Here is a 13,742-nt window from a genome sequence, read left to right as displayed (position 1 = left end):
GTCTAGGGTTTGATTGACTTTTTCTGTACAATATTTTTTTACAAATTGTGTATTTTTACAATCGATAAGTCTTGAGGTGTGCAATCTTGATTTCACCGTTTTTGTTTTAATGAACGTCACTCGTTGCTTTATTAACAAACTTTATTTAAACTTTTATTTAAAATAAACAAGAAAAATATGTGTTATTGGACTAAATTTAAATATTCGTCAACTGACTTCCCTGTAGATGGAGGTGTCCTGAATTTTTCATCTGCAACAACATGAGGGTTTCTATACGGGGTGTGAAATCGCATCCTAAATCTTTATATTAGTTTTTACATATGCTTAAATGTGAAAAATATGTGTATACACGGAGTCCTTTATAACTGCGTGCACTATATTCGTAGTCCAGTAAACCAAGTCACAAATATAAAATTAAGTACCCGCATAATTACAGCAACTAATAAAGTATAATCCAAAACGTGCAAACTTACCCAGTTCATGCCGATTTTCAATCACAGATAAAACCTTTGGATCGCTTGAAACCTCTGCGTGGCAAAACGTTTGAGTCCAAATGAGTGGAATGTGTGACTTGGTCTCGCTCTGTATTGCAGTGAGGCGGCTTTGCAACTTGAAAGATGACTGAAACTGGTCTTCGTCAATTAAACTGTGGCACACTTCTATAACGTCTTCGCCGACGTCAAAAACATCCTCAATTAATAAATAAAGCTGCCTGATGAGCGCGATGTCCTCAAATGTGCCTCCTTCTCTCAAATCTGTCTTCTTTCTTTCAAGTTTTCGACGATTTCGAGAGGACATTGAAGAACTGTAAAGCGATAAATTTGTTTGTTGTTTGCGGTAAGTTTTATTTATCACCTCCTAGAACTCCCAGAACCCGCGGTGCTCATTGTGCTTCCAGAGATAATACTACCATATTCAGAACTGGTATCATTTCCTATATCAACTCCTTCATGGGCTAAATCAATATCATCTATTCCAGATATTTTAAACATCATTTTTTTGTATTTGTTCTTCCTCACTTGCATTAATCGAATAAAATAATTCTTGAATTTAGTATTTAATTCCGTCACTTTTTCGTATAGATCTTCAGTGTAGGTCTTTAAAGATGGTTTTATGAAGTTGCCTAAAAGTAAGCAGATAAAAAAAATGGTGAGTTTCAGGCAATACCTCTCCTCAACTCATTTTATGTCCCAAAACTTACCAATCAACTCCTTATCTCCGTATTGGTCAGCCAAACAGAGCGCATTCTCGAACTGCTTATTTTGTACCATCACCTCAGCAGCACCTATGTAATCCCCGCAATAGTGCTCTAAAATTAAAGCTCCCTCCTCTGCTCTTTGATGACTCGCCAAATCCAAAGCCAATGCTCTCAAGGTATCTTTCTTTTGCTCACTTTCAACCTTTAGTATATTCAAGAGACTCACAACTTTCCTCCAATGTCGGGCAATTTTATATCGAACCAAAGCTTCCTCCAGAAGACCTGCTCTTTCAAGTATTAACCCCGCTTCTGAATGCCTGGCCCTATGCCCTAAATAATCTGCATACAGTATTGTAACTGTCTTAAAGTGGTGATTTCCAGGATTCAGGGTACTGTAAGCTACATCCTGAGTGGAATACTTTTTAATAAACTCTGAGAGGGCTGTTTCACTTTTGTCTTTCATAGTAACAAGATACTTTGTAGCCTTAGGAAAATCTTTTGCAAGAACGTTTGATATGTATCGTAACTCAATAGGACTCAGCTTTTGCAATTCTGCTATTTCGGGCAAAAACATTTTCGGATCCATTGAACACTCAGTGTAAAGAAAAGTCAAGAAACCGAGATCATACAAGGCGTAGCCTGCAGTAAGGACATCCATGACATGCTTATAGCGAAGAATCTGAGCTATTGCTTTCTTGCATGTATCCATATTCTTCAATTTGTAAACATATAACACCGACCTCAAGGCGGCTTTTATGGAATAATGTTGGATTTGAACAGTAACAATGCTAATGAGGTTCTTAATTGGATTTAGCTTGATGAGGGTTTGCAAAATTGAGGTCAAAATGGTCAGTTTCTGAGGCTCATCACAGGTATCCTCAGTAAATGTCCTTGACCAAGACTGATACATAGTGTTAAGGCAGTTTTCAGTACTAAACTCAGTTACTATGGTATTCAATAAAGAGCCAGTTTGTACAGCTTCAATAAACTCTTTAATATGAGTTATGAATCTCTGAGGACTTAGATCAATTAGCAGGTTCCAATTAAGCCTCAATTTTCTTATGAGGTTTACAGCATTATGCCAATCGTTTTTTGATAAAAGAGAATCTATTTGGTCTATTGCCATAAACCGGCAGGTTATGGTCTCCAAATTACCGCGAGGCAAGGCTAGAATTACCTCATCTTTCTCTGTAACACAAATAATTTTAGCTCCCTGCTCGATTTCTCTGGAGAAACAGCTTTCGGGAGTAAACCTATTTAAAATTTGCGATTGGACGAATCGTACTGTATACAATCGATAGGTGTCAGATCTTATATGCGTAAACAGTAAATAGATACCATGTAAGTGAACTGATAAAACATTGTTTAGAAGAATTCTGTCATTAATCACTAATTCCTTTTGTTCATTTAAGACTATCTGATAGGGAACGCCATTCAGTACTTTTTCAAATGAAGAAATAGTGTTGTTCGTGGGGTCAATACCTAATGGTTTATGTTGATCACTAGGAATAAAGTTGCCATTATCATATTTATAAAAAAGTGTCTTGTTGTCAGACATTGTGAAACCATATATATCCTCTGATGCATAAAAATGTATATTATTCACGGGCTTCACAAATTCTAAGGTTTTGCTCCCCAAAGGTGGAGGGACAATTTCCTTAGAAAACTCGGTAAATAACACTTTAGTCCCGTTTATAACGGCAACCAAATCATGAAACACCCCATAAGTTTCCACATTAAATTCATATATATGGACAGAATGTGAAGTTAAAATGTTGAGTTGGCAAGTTGTCATTTGTAAGTCTGTGCTCCAATGAAATTTTAATAAATCTTCTCTTTCATTTAAAGGGAAAAGGAACTGTTGCTTTAAATACCATGTATCATTAGCATATAAATAAATATTAAGACGACTTTGGGATGAAAAATAGCTATAAACAGCTAGAATGTTAAGTTCAGGATGGTACTTAATTCCTCTTATTATCCCCTACAAAAAGTTTAAATTCATCTTTTTCTTAAATAAAACAGGCATATGTAACTTACAATGTTTTCTGGGACCTCAAAATATGAACTTATAAGGCAATTTTTCTCATAAATGACTATTCTATTTTTTTGCCCATCTGTGGCAGCACAAGCAATAGAATTCCCTTTATTTTTATATGATACTACTTCCAAAAGATTGTTATAAGGTTCACTTCCAAATAGTGGCTGCAACTTTCCATCAAATACTTTCAAGAATCTTCGGTTATCTTCCCAATAATTTAAGACAAACATTTCCCCATTGTCTCTCCAAGAAATTTTAGGAGCAGAATAATGCTGTGGTATTTCTATGAGAGGAATTATGTATTAGTTTTTTAATAATCCCTCTAGTTTTTGAGAATTTGAACACAATCAATATGTTTAAGTTCTTCCAGTTAACATTTAATTTGAAAAAATATAATGCATATGATTTATCTTAATGTTTTTATTAAAATATGGAATTCATACCTTCAATAACTTCCTCCTGCTTCTTCATCCCCTTAAACTGAGTATTTTGAGCACCCCATCCAACATACACCGAATTAGGGGTAGGCTGTCCGCTATAACCTGTACCAAACAAATCAAATTCATACTTCTGTGCTTCTCTATCAGTGCACCTAAAGTTAAATCCTGCAAGAGCTCCATCGGAATCAACAATAACCAAAAAGGTCTGTGTAGGGTTCCAAGAGGCCTCCACGATTTTCGAACTCTGTTCAAGATGGTGAATGCAAAAGTTCTTTTGAACAAGATTGACAACCACCAGCTCAACATTTGTAGCTATAAACACAGCTTTCCATATCTTTAGGTACCTTACTTTAACTATTTCGGTGTTCAGTTCATAGGGAATCTGCAGAGATTGCTGGGAACCATCAAAATTTAAAATCTTCAGCTCTCTGGCGTCAGTAAGGAAACAGCAAAGTTTGTCATCAAGGCAAATACGTTGAAGATCTTTGATTACTGGAGGTGGTTCGTTAATTATTTTGCAATCCTTTAACTGCAGGTTTTCCATAATATCTCTTAGAATCTTGCAATTTTGTGGGAAAATTCGAAACCTTGCCAGAAAGCAATAAAAGCAACAACCAACAATTATTATTTTGAGGTTGGTTTGTTAATGGTTGGATATCAATGTGTGTTTTCGGGGTCTATCTACTCTTATTACTCTTTTTTTCAACTTGGTCTTCAGTGTTCTTTATGAGTACACAAGACTCATATACTCCTAACATAAGCAGAGACCGTGTAGTAGACACGCATAAGTGACAGTTGACAAGATGGACATTTGTTGACACAGTCATACAGAGAGATCAGCTGACTCAGTACGACTCTCGATTTCTCTGTATTATTTTTGTTTATTAACCCCTTTGTTATTGTACGTTATAGGTGAGTGTTATTTTAAGTAAATTGCGTATTTAAAAATATTTGTTTATTTATTGTTGGCGAAATATATTGTTAAATAGCTAATTTCTTTGTTACAACATTAATAGAAGCTGTTCAACACCCTCAAATTAAACTTTTCTAATTTATTCATTGTTTTAACATACCCAGAGTTATGAAATGTTTCTTAATTACAATATCGATATCACTATAAGGCGCAAATATGTAAACTTGCGAAATAAGCTCGGAGCACAATTTTTGCTTTTCCCTTCCCTTGACTCCCAAGCTTTCATCTTTGCCCTTGACTTTTGAAAGTAAGTTAACAATTTTCTAAATTTGCTTCATGCACTCTTCCATGACACTAAAAAAATGATCAAGGTCCTCTTATATTTATAGCTTTCATGTTCCACTATGGATGAAGACATCAATTCTGCAAACTGGGTTTTTGTTAATGAAATTGATTGTGCTGAAGAAGCAATTTCATTAAATTCCTTGAACTCTGTCGTCTTGGATTCTGACCAGGAATCTGATGGTAGCATCAGTATAATTAGCGAATATCCTACAGATAGTTATTCTGAAGATGAAATTCTGGTGCATAAGAAACAAGAATTAGTCCACACTGCATCCGAAAGTGAAATTCAGTTTAAGAGATCTTATGAACACATTGCTGAGGCTGAGTTAGGTAGTCATGCTGAAGTTGTTGATGAGGAATCTGCTTTAAATCATGAAAACAGTGTAAGTTTATAAAGAGTATTTCCTAGCAACAACAAAATTAACTGAAAAATACTTCAGTGCTTGAAGTACTTAGTGTGATTTATAGAAAGTGAAATACTAATAGGCATTTTATTTAATTAGATATGTTACTAAAATTAATAGATATATTTTCATAACCTTCTCTATTAAAATGAAAACGAATGATTTACCTCAATTAAATAGAAAATTTAATATTTTAGATATTAATATGAAATGCTTCAATCACATTTTGTAAGTCAAATGGTTCATTTACCTATGCCATTTTCCACTTACTGTCCTAAAAGCTATTAACAATAGACCTTAAATTGACCTCAATTTATGAAATATACCATTTGGAATTCTATCTACTGGTGGCAGATTCCCAACTTAAAATAACAAGACATTTTTAAGCTGTTCTCTCTGCCACATTAAAATTTTATGTTTCAGGACCTTGATGGCAGTTTCTCAGATCTTCAATTTCTGCAACATGAAGACACATCTCAAGAATTAATCTCTCATTCCCAACTGGAATTATCAGATGGCAGAGAAAAGGATGCCAATAAAGACAAAAGTTTCAGCATATTGGCAGTGGGCTTTCTCATTACTATTCTAAGCTCTGAGCTACTACGACATTATTCATATGAGAAAAATACTTCTCAGAGCCCTAGTGACGCGACTTACATGGGTACTCCCAGTGATGACCAACTTAATAACGCTGTTATAGAACTCTGTGTGTACAAGCAGAAATCTACAGGTGACTTCTCTGAACAGGCTGTTCAAAAGTGTGTCAACCATAGGTTGAGAAAGTTGAAAAAGGACAAGATGGTAAAAAAACAGCAGGCTTATTTGCAAATTAAAGAACGCTATGACAATTTGAAAGATTCAAAGGAAGTTGTTGATGTGGATGCCAGCCCAATTGATGATGATTATAGAGGCAGTTATGAAAAGACTAGACATTCTAGATGGAGGCGAGAAGAGACTCCTAAGGGCACTAAAATTTTTGAGAGCAAGCATAATCTTAAAAATAAAAAAAAGGAAAGATTTGAAAGCAAAATGGAGGTTATTAAAAAAGGACCATACTCAGAAAAAAACAAACCTGTTGATAAAATGAAGAAAAAACCAAAACAAAAAAATCAATTAAAGGACATTAAAGAGAAAGTCAAATCTCTTTGGGACAAACAGAAATTAAAACGACAATATCATAGAAAAGATGATCCAAATGAGGAATGGTATATTAAGTACAATCCTTTAACAGATACAATTGAAATAATAAACATCACTACACTTCCTGAAAATCAACACTTAACTATAATTAAAAATCAAGACACAATGTTGAATGGTGAATGGTACTTTCGCCTCTATGGGAATTCCAGAGAACAGCTACGGAAGAAAGAACAGGAGGCAGAATGGTACTTTAGACGAGGTCACCGACACAAAGCAAATAAGCAAATTAGGGCTAAGTGGTATTTTGAATATATGTCTGCTAGAGGCAAAACAAAGTATGTTTAGTACAGTTTTAATTGTTTTACCACTGAAGTTCGTAAGTAGTGTAAAAAGTTTTATATTAGTGATTTTCTGTGTCAGCGACCTCTTCTCTAGCAAAAACTTAACTTTCTGCTTTACTAATTTATGTATGTATGTATGTCTCCGATTGAGCCTCTTGTGAGGTTGTTATAATGCATAAACTCTTGCTCAAAGCATTAATTTTAAACTGTTAGAGCGAGAGTATATGTAAAGGAACACATTGATGATAACAAATGAAACTGTGATTTAATGAAGTAGGCATTACATCAAATTATTGTTTTATTATTGAAATATTCAACACGCAAGCTTTGAAATATTCAAACAAGTTCTTACCAAATTTTTCAAAATTGAAAAAGAAGTATTTTTAAATGTGTTTTTGGTTTTGAAACCTTAAAGTATAATTTGAGATTTGCAAAGGATTGTTCGTTATAATTTCCAGTACATTTTATACTGTGTGTTAAAACTTCATATTGAAAGCCATCAGTATGGTAGTTAAATTGATTATTTCAAAAGTGTAAAAGAGAATTTGACAAGGAAATGGGTACCTATGTTCTTATTCCCCAAAGATTTTTTTTGTGATGTAAATTAATATTTATTTACAGATCGCTGAATTAATTAAAACTAAGGGTGCCTAGTATATTTGATTAAGAACATGAAATGTCATATCCTATTCTTTAAATAAAGTTTATTTTAAGTGAGTTATAATTCTCAGTTTGTTTTAACTGAAGATAATCTACAATCCCACTACGCCAACAACCCCTAATTTTGTATGAGGCGTTATTAGTAAACAAGGTGAAAAGAAATCTTGACATTAGAATTTATGTTTGATTAAAAAAAATCATAATTAAACACCAATTTACAAAAACGCAGGTAACTTTTACTGAATACACTGATTTGTGCTTGGGCAAGTGGTCCAAGGAGAACAAAAGTTTGTTTAAACCTGAAAACTATTTTTATTCGACCTAATTACTAATGGCGAGAATCGTCTTTAAACCGAATTTTCGACCTGTGCCAATAACAATCGGATCTTATGCGTTGTAACCAGCAAAAATATATTCACCATTATGGCCAGAAATAATGAGTCTCATTCATTATTTTTGAATATAATGATTACTGTTCAATTAGATGACAAAAATTATATGATCAAACAATTTAATTACTCTAATATATTTCTGTTCATGTTGAATAAGCGTATCATCGAAGTGGTAAGAGACGAAAGACTTAGCATACGAAGGATTCTGCAAGTGGGGTTGTAAAAATTGAAAATCTACTTTAAGGGTGTTATCACATTCGTGGTAATAAAGTTTATTAAGGGGCAAAGTAGAGCTCTTTAAAATATTGGTCACAGCTTCCTAAAATTTGTCTAAATTCGAGTCAAATTGCCATGAAATTACTAACAAATGACGTGATATAAACGTGAGGTCGCTAACTGGGTTATAACTTGTTTTCCACAGTACAGAAGAGCTTATCATGCACCTTGGAGGTGTGGATGATTGGGTGGAGATGGGAGAAAGATGAATGATACATTATCACCTTGTCTATGCCCGATAACTTAGGTTTAATGTTGACACCCGTATGCCCTTACCTGAAAATATAATTTGCCAGGCCTCGGTTCTTTCTGCACTAAGCAATAATAATTAATAAATTTGTTGGCCTCTCTCTGAAGTTCATGTACCTACCTCTATCATTATAAGAAATGACAAATAAATTTCATAAAAGAAGCAATACCTTCGGGCTATTTCTCAGTGTCAGAGGCATCATATTTCACATTTAGATCCTTTTTTTGTGGTCTCACGATTCTGAATGGGCCTAAATCCCGTGCACCATTATTATATCATAAACGCTGTTCTTCTAGATGACAGATATTAAAGTCTTTAGTGCGTATATACATAAATGACGATAGCTTTCTTTTTTAAAGTAGTAGTTGATACGCGATATTATTTACAAAGTAAGTATTGGGGTCCGAAGGGAAGCCGCATACAGGCATGCAAGTAGTATCTAAACATATTCACTGCCGATGTGTTACAAAAAGGGGTTCCTGTCAGGTGAATAAAATTCAATCCCTCTGATGCTCTATTCTGTCCCCATGAGAATAAATTATTCATTAGAAGTCGGTCCAGTGGAATGCCGCGTTTGGTGGTGACTTCAAATTCCTAACGCGTCATTTATAAATATCAAAGCGGCACTAATAGAACCACCGAGTTTTTCATGTCACAATATCTTGATATATGGCCTTTGTATATCGTATCAGTAGCTCAAAGTTATCTAATGATCTATAGATTCCTACTGAATATCCATTGTAACACAGATTTGATTCGAAACTCTGGTGTCTCGGAAATTTGCTGCGGCTTAACCTGCTTGCCTGCCTGAACACTTAATCAACTAATATTTAGCAACATTAATAAATAAATGATGAGTGTCTACATGTAACAAGGGATTGTCCGTTACAAACACTTTACACGCTAAGGAATTAAAGTAATGCTCGCCCAGATTACGAACAGCCGGTTAATAACTAAGACAGCGCAGATGCCCGTGGCCAAATGGGAACACGCGATTTAGTTGAAATTTTGAAAATTATAGGTTCATAATGCCTGAGACATATTGATGATGGTAACCCCCAATATAATAGGTTTATACCTACCTAACCCATCCGTGACCCTCTCAATATTCAGGCTATTTTGCATATAGCCCCAACTTCACTTGCATATTTACTTTGTTATTATTTTAACAAACCACTCATCATCATTTTTTACTAAAATTACCTTCTCAGTAAAGGCAAGAAAGAGTTGTAGCGATGTAAAACTGGTTTACCTGCCAGTTGAATGTCCACAATGGATTCGCGCATTTACTCCATTCTAGCTGGACACGTTCATGGCGCATGCCTGGTGAGTTTTTCGGTTAGCGGGTTATCAGTCAAAATCGTAGATACCAAGGTCAGGTGCGTGGCACATGCAATTGACGCTAAATCATCTTGTAGGTAGCAATCAAGTATAAATGTGTACATGAAATTTGTTTAGAACTAGGGCGCAGGTACTTATAGATCCTATTACGTCTGAAATTTATTTCAGCTTAGGAATAGAAATAGCGTGATTATAGGGTTATTAGAGGCTTTCGCATGCACATTTGCCATCTGTAGATAAGTGTAATTAACGTGTACTAAGACTTCACTTGTATAGGATATGACGCGATATGAAATTAAACTTGTTATTTCCAATTATGTGTTTTTAGTTAAAGAATATGTTTAACTATGTTTATTTTCACAGGGCCATTTAGACCAGCCAGCAAAGTGTAAATATAAAGGAAAAATGCAGGAGTAGTTAACCTAATGCTCTCTGCTCTTAGCTTAACCGCAGAATGGGAGTTTAACACTTGTAATCCTTAAACAAACGAGTTGTGTTCAATTTACCTAAAACGTAGGGTAGCCATACGTTCGGCGCGGAAAATTTACGGAAAATGCTAATGTTAAGACCGCATTCAAATGCAAATAAATAAAAAGACCGAGACAATAAAAGGGGAACGGATTGTTGTTACATTTCAACCCTTATCTATTTCAGTGGAAAACCAATATTCGGAAGTATCACAATGACTCCACGTTATTCAAAAACCATCTATCTTCTGGTCAGAAAAAGGTTTATTTACTGGCTCTCCCCCAGTTCTCATATACATTTTCTGTTAACTCTTGAGGCCGGACTCTCAAGTGCAATTAAAACATTCACTCAAGTTCAGCATATACCTAATTATTGGTTTTCCCAAAAAGAAAGAGATACTAATTAATTCGCATATTCGAGATTTTTCTTTTCTAGGGCGGGCTGAAATTTTGCCTGACAAAAATGGTCGTCATTCAACATTTTCAGGCTCCCTGAATATTCATACTACGTAAACCTAACTTGTGTTGACATTTAATGGCTCGGACAGTAGCTTTTAAAGGATTGAAAATACATTCTGCAATTTCCGGGAAAGCATACGTAATCGAAAATAAAAGGTCAGTAAGTATTTCCTGCGGGCTTTACCATCCACATTTTAGTTTTCCTTGGGGAGCAGTTTACCGATTCGTCATCCACGCTAACAAAAGGGAAATAAGAAATTTAAAGTGACAGCCTTGAAAATCGGGATTTCACTGAGACGGCCCTTCATCAAAGAGACACCATATAAGGGTTTTGGTCTTCTCTACAAGCCCTGTAGTTTTGTCATGGAATTTTGTGGAAGACCGTCCATAAAATCTACTGTGCTTAAAGTGAATGTCCCAACTGCATTTTAACGGGGATTTTCACGTTTTTAATCATTAATAATTACGAAAGTATGGGCTGGGCCTGGAAAGAATAAAACAATAATTAAGGTTTCCAAATCTTCAGACCTTTAAAAAAGAGAATTAAAGAATGGGGTGTATGGGCAATAACTGTCAACTTTGCTGATGGTTATTATCCCGAAGCATAGTTTCCAATTATTTTAATTACATTCCCTTATAAATAAAGTTATAACGTCTTGCAAAAATCAAAACAAACATTTTTGAGATTATGATGAAACAAACGAAAGAAACATCTGGGGAAAAGTCTATCTCTCTCTGATTCGTACGACCCGGGAAGCCGAGACAAGGATAGATAGATGATGTGATTGATTCGGCTTCAAGGATTATTCCCGTATTACATATATTGACGTCCTTATCTAGCGTTCGTTCCGACGTTTTCGTTCTCTGTCTTATCTGCGGTAACCGACAGCCCTACTTTCGTTCTGGGCTATCTCTGTATTAAGTAGAATATCCCCTTTAATTGGCGCTAAATCACTTGACATTGGAATGTTTGGAATTTACGTCAGTAGGTGAGATTCTTGGAAGCGCCATTATTATTTATTTTCGTTAAGGGGACGTGACCTTCAAAACATTCAAGGGCGTTTAGAAATAATTTTAAATTAATTTTTTCGAAAACTGTAATATAGAGTATGTAATACCCTACATCATCGAAAACAAGTTAAAGAGGACTAACTGATGAGTATATAAAATATACGTTTACCTTTGCAAGAACTTAAACTTGGATTTATATACCAAGATCTAAGAGTTGTAAGGAAAATCATTCTTTAGCTAATTTTCTTCAAAAATTTACGAACTGGTCCTGTGTTCTGGCCGTCGAGGAGCCCGATTTCACTATGGCAAATTTTTACCTTTGGGGCCGTTTAAAACAAATAGTTTACGCAAATGATCTTCCTCCGAACGCAAAACATTTGAAAAGGAAGGATCAGAGATGGTGTGGAGTCTTTACCACACGGTCCGAAGAAGTTATAGTAAACTGCGGAGAAGCCTTGTGCTGTATGTTTAAGAAGGTGATGAGTGGATCGAGTGAAACGTTTATTTGTAGTTTCCTCTTTTTTTGTGGAATTATTGTAATAAACATTGATTAAGCAAAGGTTTTGATTAAAGTCGCGATGAAAATGGGAATTCATTTTTGGGGCTCACAAAAATGTTCAACTAAGAGGACTTATTTTTCGATATTTCTCTGTAACGAAAAGGAAAACTGATCCGGCGAGAGCTGATTCAACCGTTTCGTTTTGGACCAAGCAAAAACTTCCACGAAGAATACATTTTCCTCGCAAAATTAAAAATAAGAAATTTTCTCCCTTGACAATCCCATCTGGGGACATACTGTGCATCCATGCATACTTGCGTTGTAAATAGTGTCAGAACTAAAGAAATTAATGAAAAACAACACATGACTTACAAGTCTGCTACAGCTATGTGCCTAATTATGTTTGGTTCGCGGCTACCTTCCAGGCCTTTATCGTTATTTCAATAAAAGAGACTTCTATTTCACTTTTTTATCCACTCTGAATCGGTTCTTGAAATACCTACAATTTTTACATAAATTTCCTATATTATTGAAGGAGCGATAAGAGCGTATAAAGGCTGAAGCCAATGTCGTCAGACGGGGTGATATATGGGGCCGTATATCAAACAGAGACATTAGAGTTTAGCAGAGATGATATCTGGCACTTCCGTAGCAAAGCACTCGGTTTTAGCAAGACGACAAGTGGTTATTTACTGACCATAAAGTCTTACTTATAATTTATATAGATAATACACGTTATCTAAAATGGGCAAGGGTATTTGGTTTAGTATCGTGCTGGTGCTCCCCCTGCAAAATCAGGCGAAAAATTTGCTAAGGTCTTGCAGCCGGTACATTTGAAAGATTCTTTGGAGGGCACATAAAAACAAACTCCGATTGTAATAGGTAGATACTATTCAAGTCCGGGCGTCCAGAAACAACAGCTGAAGAGTGAATTTTTCTTACACGCTGTATATAATCGTCAAGACGCTTCAAGAATGACCAGGCATCGCTTAATCAACGTCAAGCTAAGGTAGAATGTTTGACAAAGGAATTTATTTTATTTTCTCTCCGCATACAATTGATGAGAAGCGCTTTCGGGTTTAGACAAAAGCCAATCAAAAACGCTCATTACTGTCGGTAGGAGGAACATGCAAGGCAATTATAGTGTTAACAACAAATAGGAGGTGATTATTGTTATTAGTAAAGGCTGTTAGGTGACGTCCACTAGAAAATAGCAATTAAGTTCTTTTTGCTCTTTTTAGGTGTTTTAGGTGGAATTTGAAATATTACAGTGCTACAATGAAAATTTTTTGGTAGCGGTTGATGAGTTCGGCCATTTGCAATCATCGCAACTTGATTGGACGTCATTGCTGATAATTACTGCTAATACGCTTCAGAGCCTCATTTAGCTATCACCCGCAGATGTGGTGTCTCAGATAATATAACCTAATGGAGAGAACGCTGAAGGGGACCTATTTACAGATAATTCACGCTCACACGTATTACGTAGATACCAAATAAAACACCAACTTCGGTAATTGGCTTTTTCGTCCTCGTACCGCTCCGATCTTCCGTTAGTCCCCGAC

The 13,742-nt window shown here is 35.3% G+C and overlaps 2 protein-coding genes across 2 annotated transcripts; one reads left to right on the top strand and one right to left on the bottom strand.

Moving 5' to 3' along the window:
- Window positions 1-123: 123 nt before the first annotated feature.
- Elp1 (elongator complex protein 1) lies at window positions 124-4,307 on the bottom strand. Its single transcript, XM_066398734.1, has 6 exons — window positions 3,683-4,307; window positions 3,239-3,522; window positions 1,202-3,182; window positions 856-1,123; window positions 474-805; window positions 124-250 (listed from the first exon to the last, which is right to left on the bottom strand). The coding sequence occupies exons 1-6, from the start codon at window positions 4,221-4,223 to the stop codon at window positions 183-185; spliced, it is 3,474 nt and encodes a 1,157-aa protein (XP_066254831.1). The 5' UTR covers window positions 4,224-4,307; the 3' UTR covers window positions 124-182.
- A 203-nt stretch (window positions 4,308-4,510) lies between these two features.
- Window positions 4,511-7,539, top strand: LOC136414765 (DNA ligase 1-like). Its single transcript, XM_066398949.1, has 3 exons — window positions 4,511-4,591; window positions 4,982-5,320; window positions 5,765-7,539. Exons 2-3 carry the CDS (start codon window positions 4,997-4,999, stop codon window positions 6,824-6,826), a joined length of 1,386 nt encoding a protein of 461 aa, XP_066255046.1. The 5' UTR covers window positions 4,511-4,591; window positions 4,982-4,996; the 3' UTR covers window positions 6,827-7,539.
- Window positions 7,540-13,742: the final 6,203 nt, after the last annotated feature.

Source organism: Euwallacea similis, chromosome 18 (assembly GCF_039881205.1).
Source record: "Euwallacea similis isolate ESF13 chromosome 18, ESF131.1, whole genome shotgun sequence".
NCBI classification, from domain to species: Eukaryota; Metazoa; Arthropoda; class Insecta; order Coleoptera; family Curculionidae; genus Euwallacea; species Euwallacea similis.
Note: the sequence above shows the minus strand (reverse complement) of the source record. Positions and strands in the feature narration are given on the sequence as shown.

What these genes read in the sequence shown, in the direction of transcription:
- Elp1 (XM_066398734.1), bottom strand. Translation starts at nt 4,223, where the DNA reads ATGGAAAACCTGCAGTTAAAGGATTGCAAAATAATTAACGAACCACCT. An exon ending in GCAGGAGGAAGTTATTGAAG is followed by an intron (nt 3,523 to 3,682) that starts GTATGAATTCCA and finishes TTCCTCTCATAG; the next exon opens with AAATACCACAGCATTATTCT. An exon ending in TGAAAATCGGCATGAACTGG is followed by an intron (nt 251 to 473) that starts GTAAGTTTGCAC and finishes ATGTTGTTGCAG; the next exon opens with ATGAAAAATTCAGGACACCT.
- LOC136414765 (XM_066398949.1), top strand. Translation starts at nt 4,997, where the DNA reads ATGGATGAAGACATCAATTCTGCAAACTGGGTTTTTGTTAATGAAATT. An exon ending in CTTTAAATCATGAAAACAGT is followed by an intron (nt 5,321 to 5,764) that starts GTAAGTTTATAA and finishes TTTATGTTTCAG; the next exon opens with GACCTTGATGGCAGTTTCTC.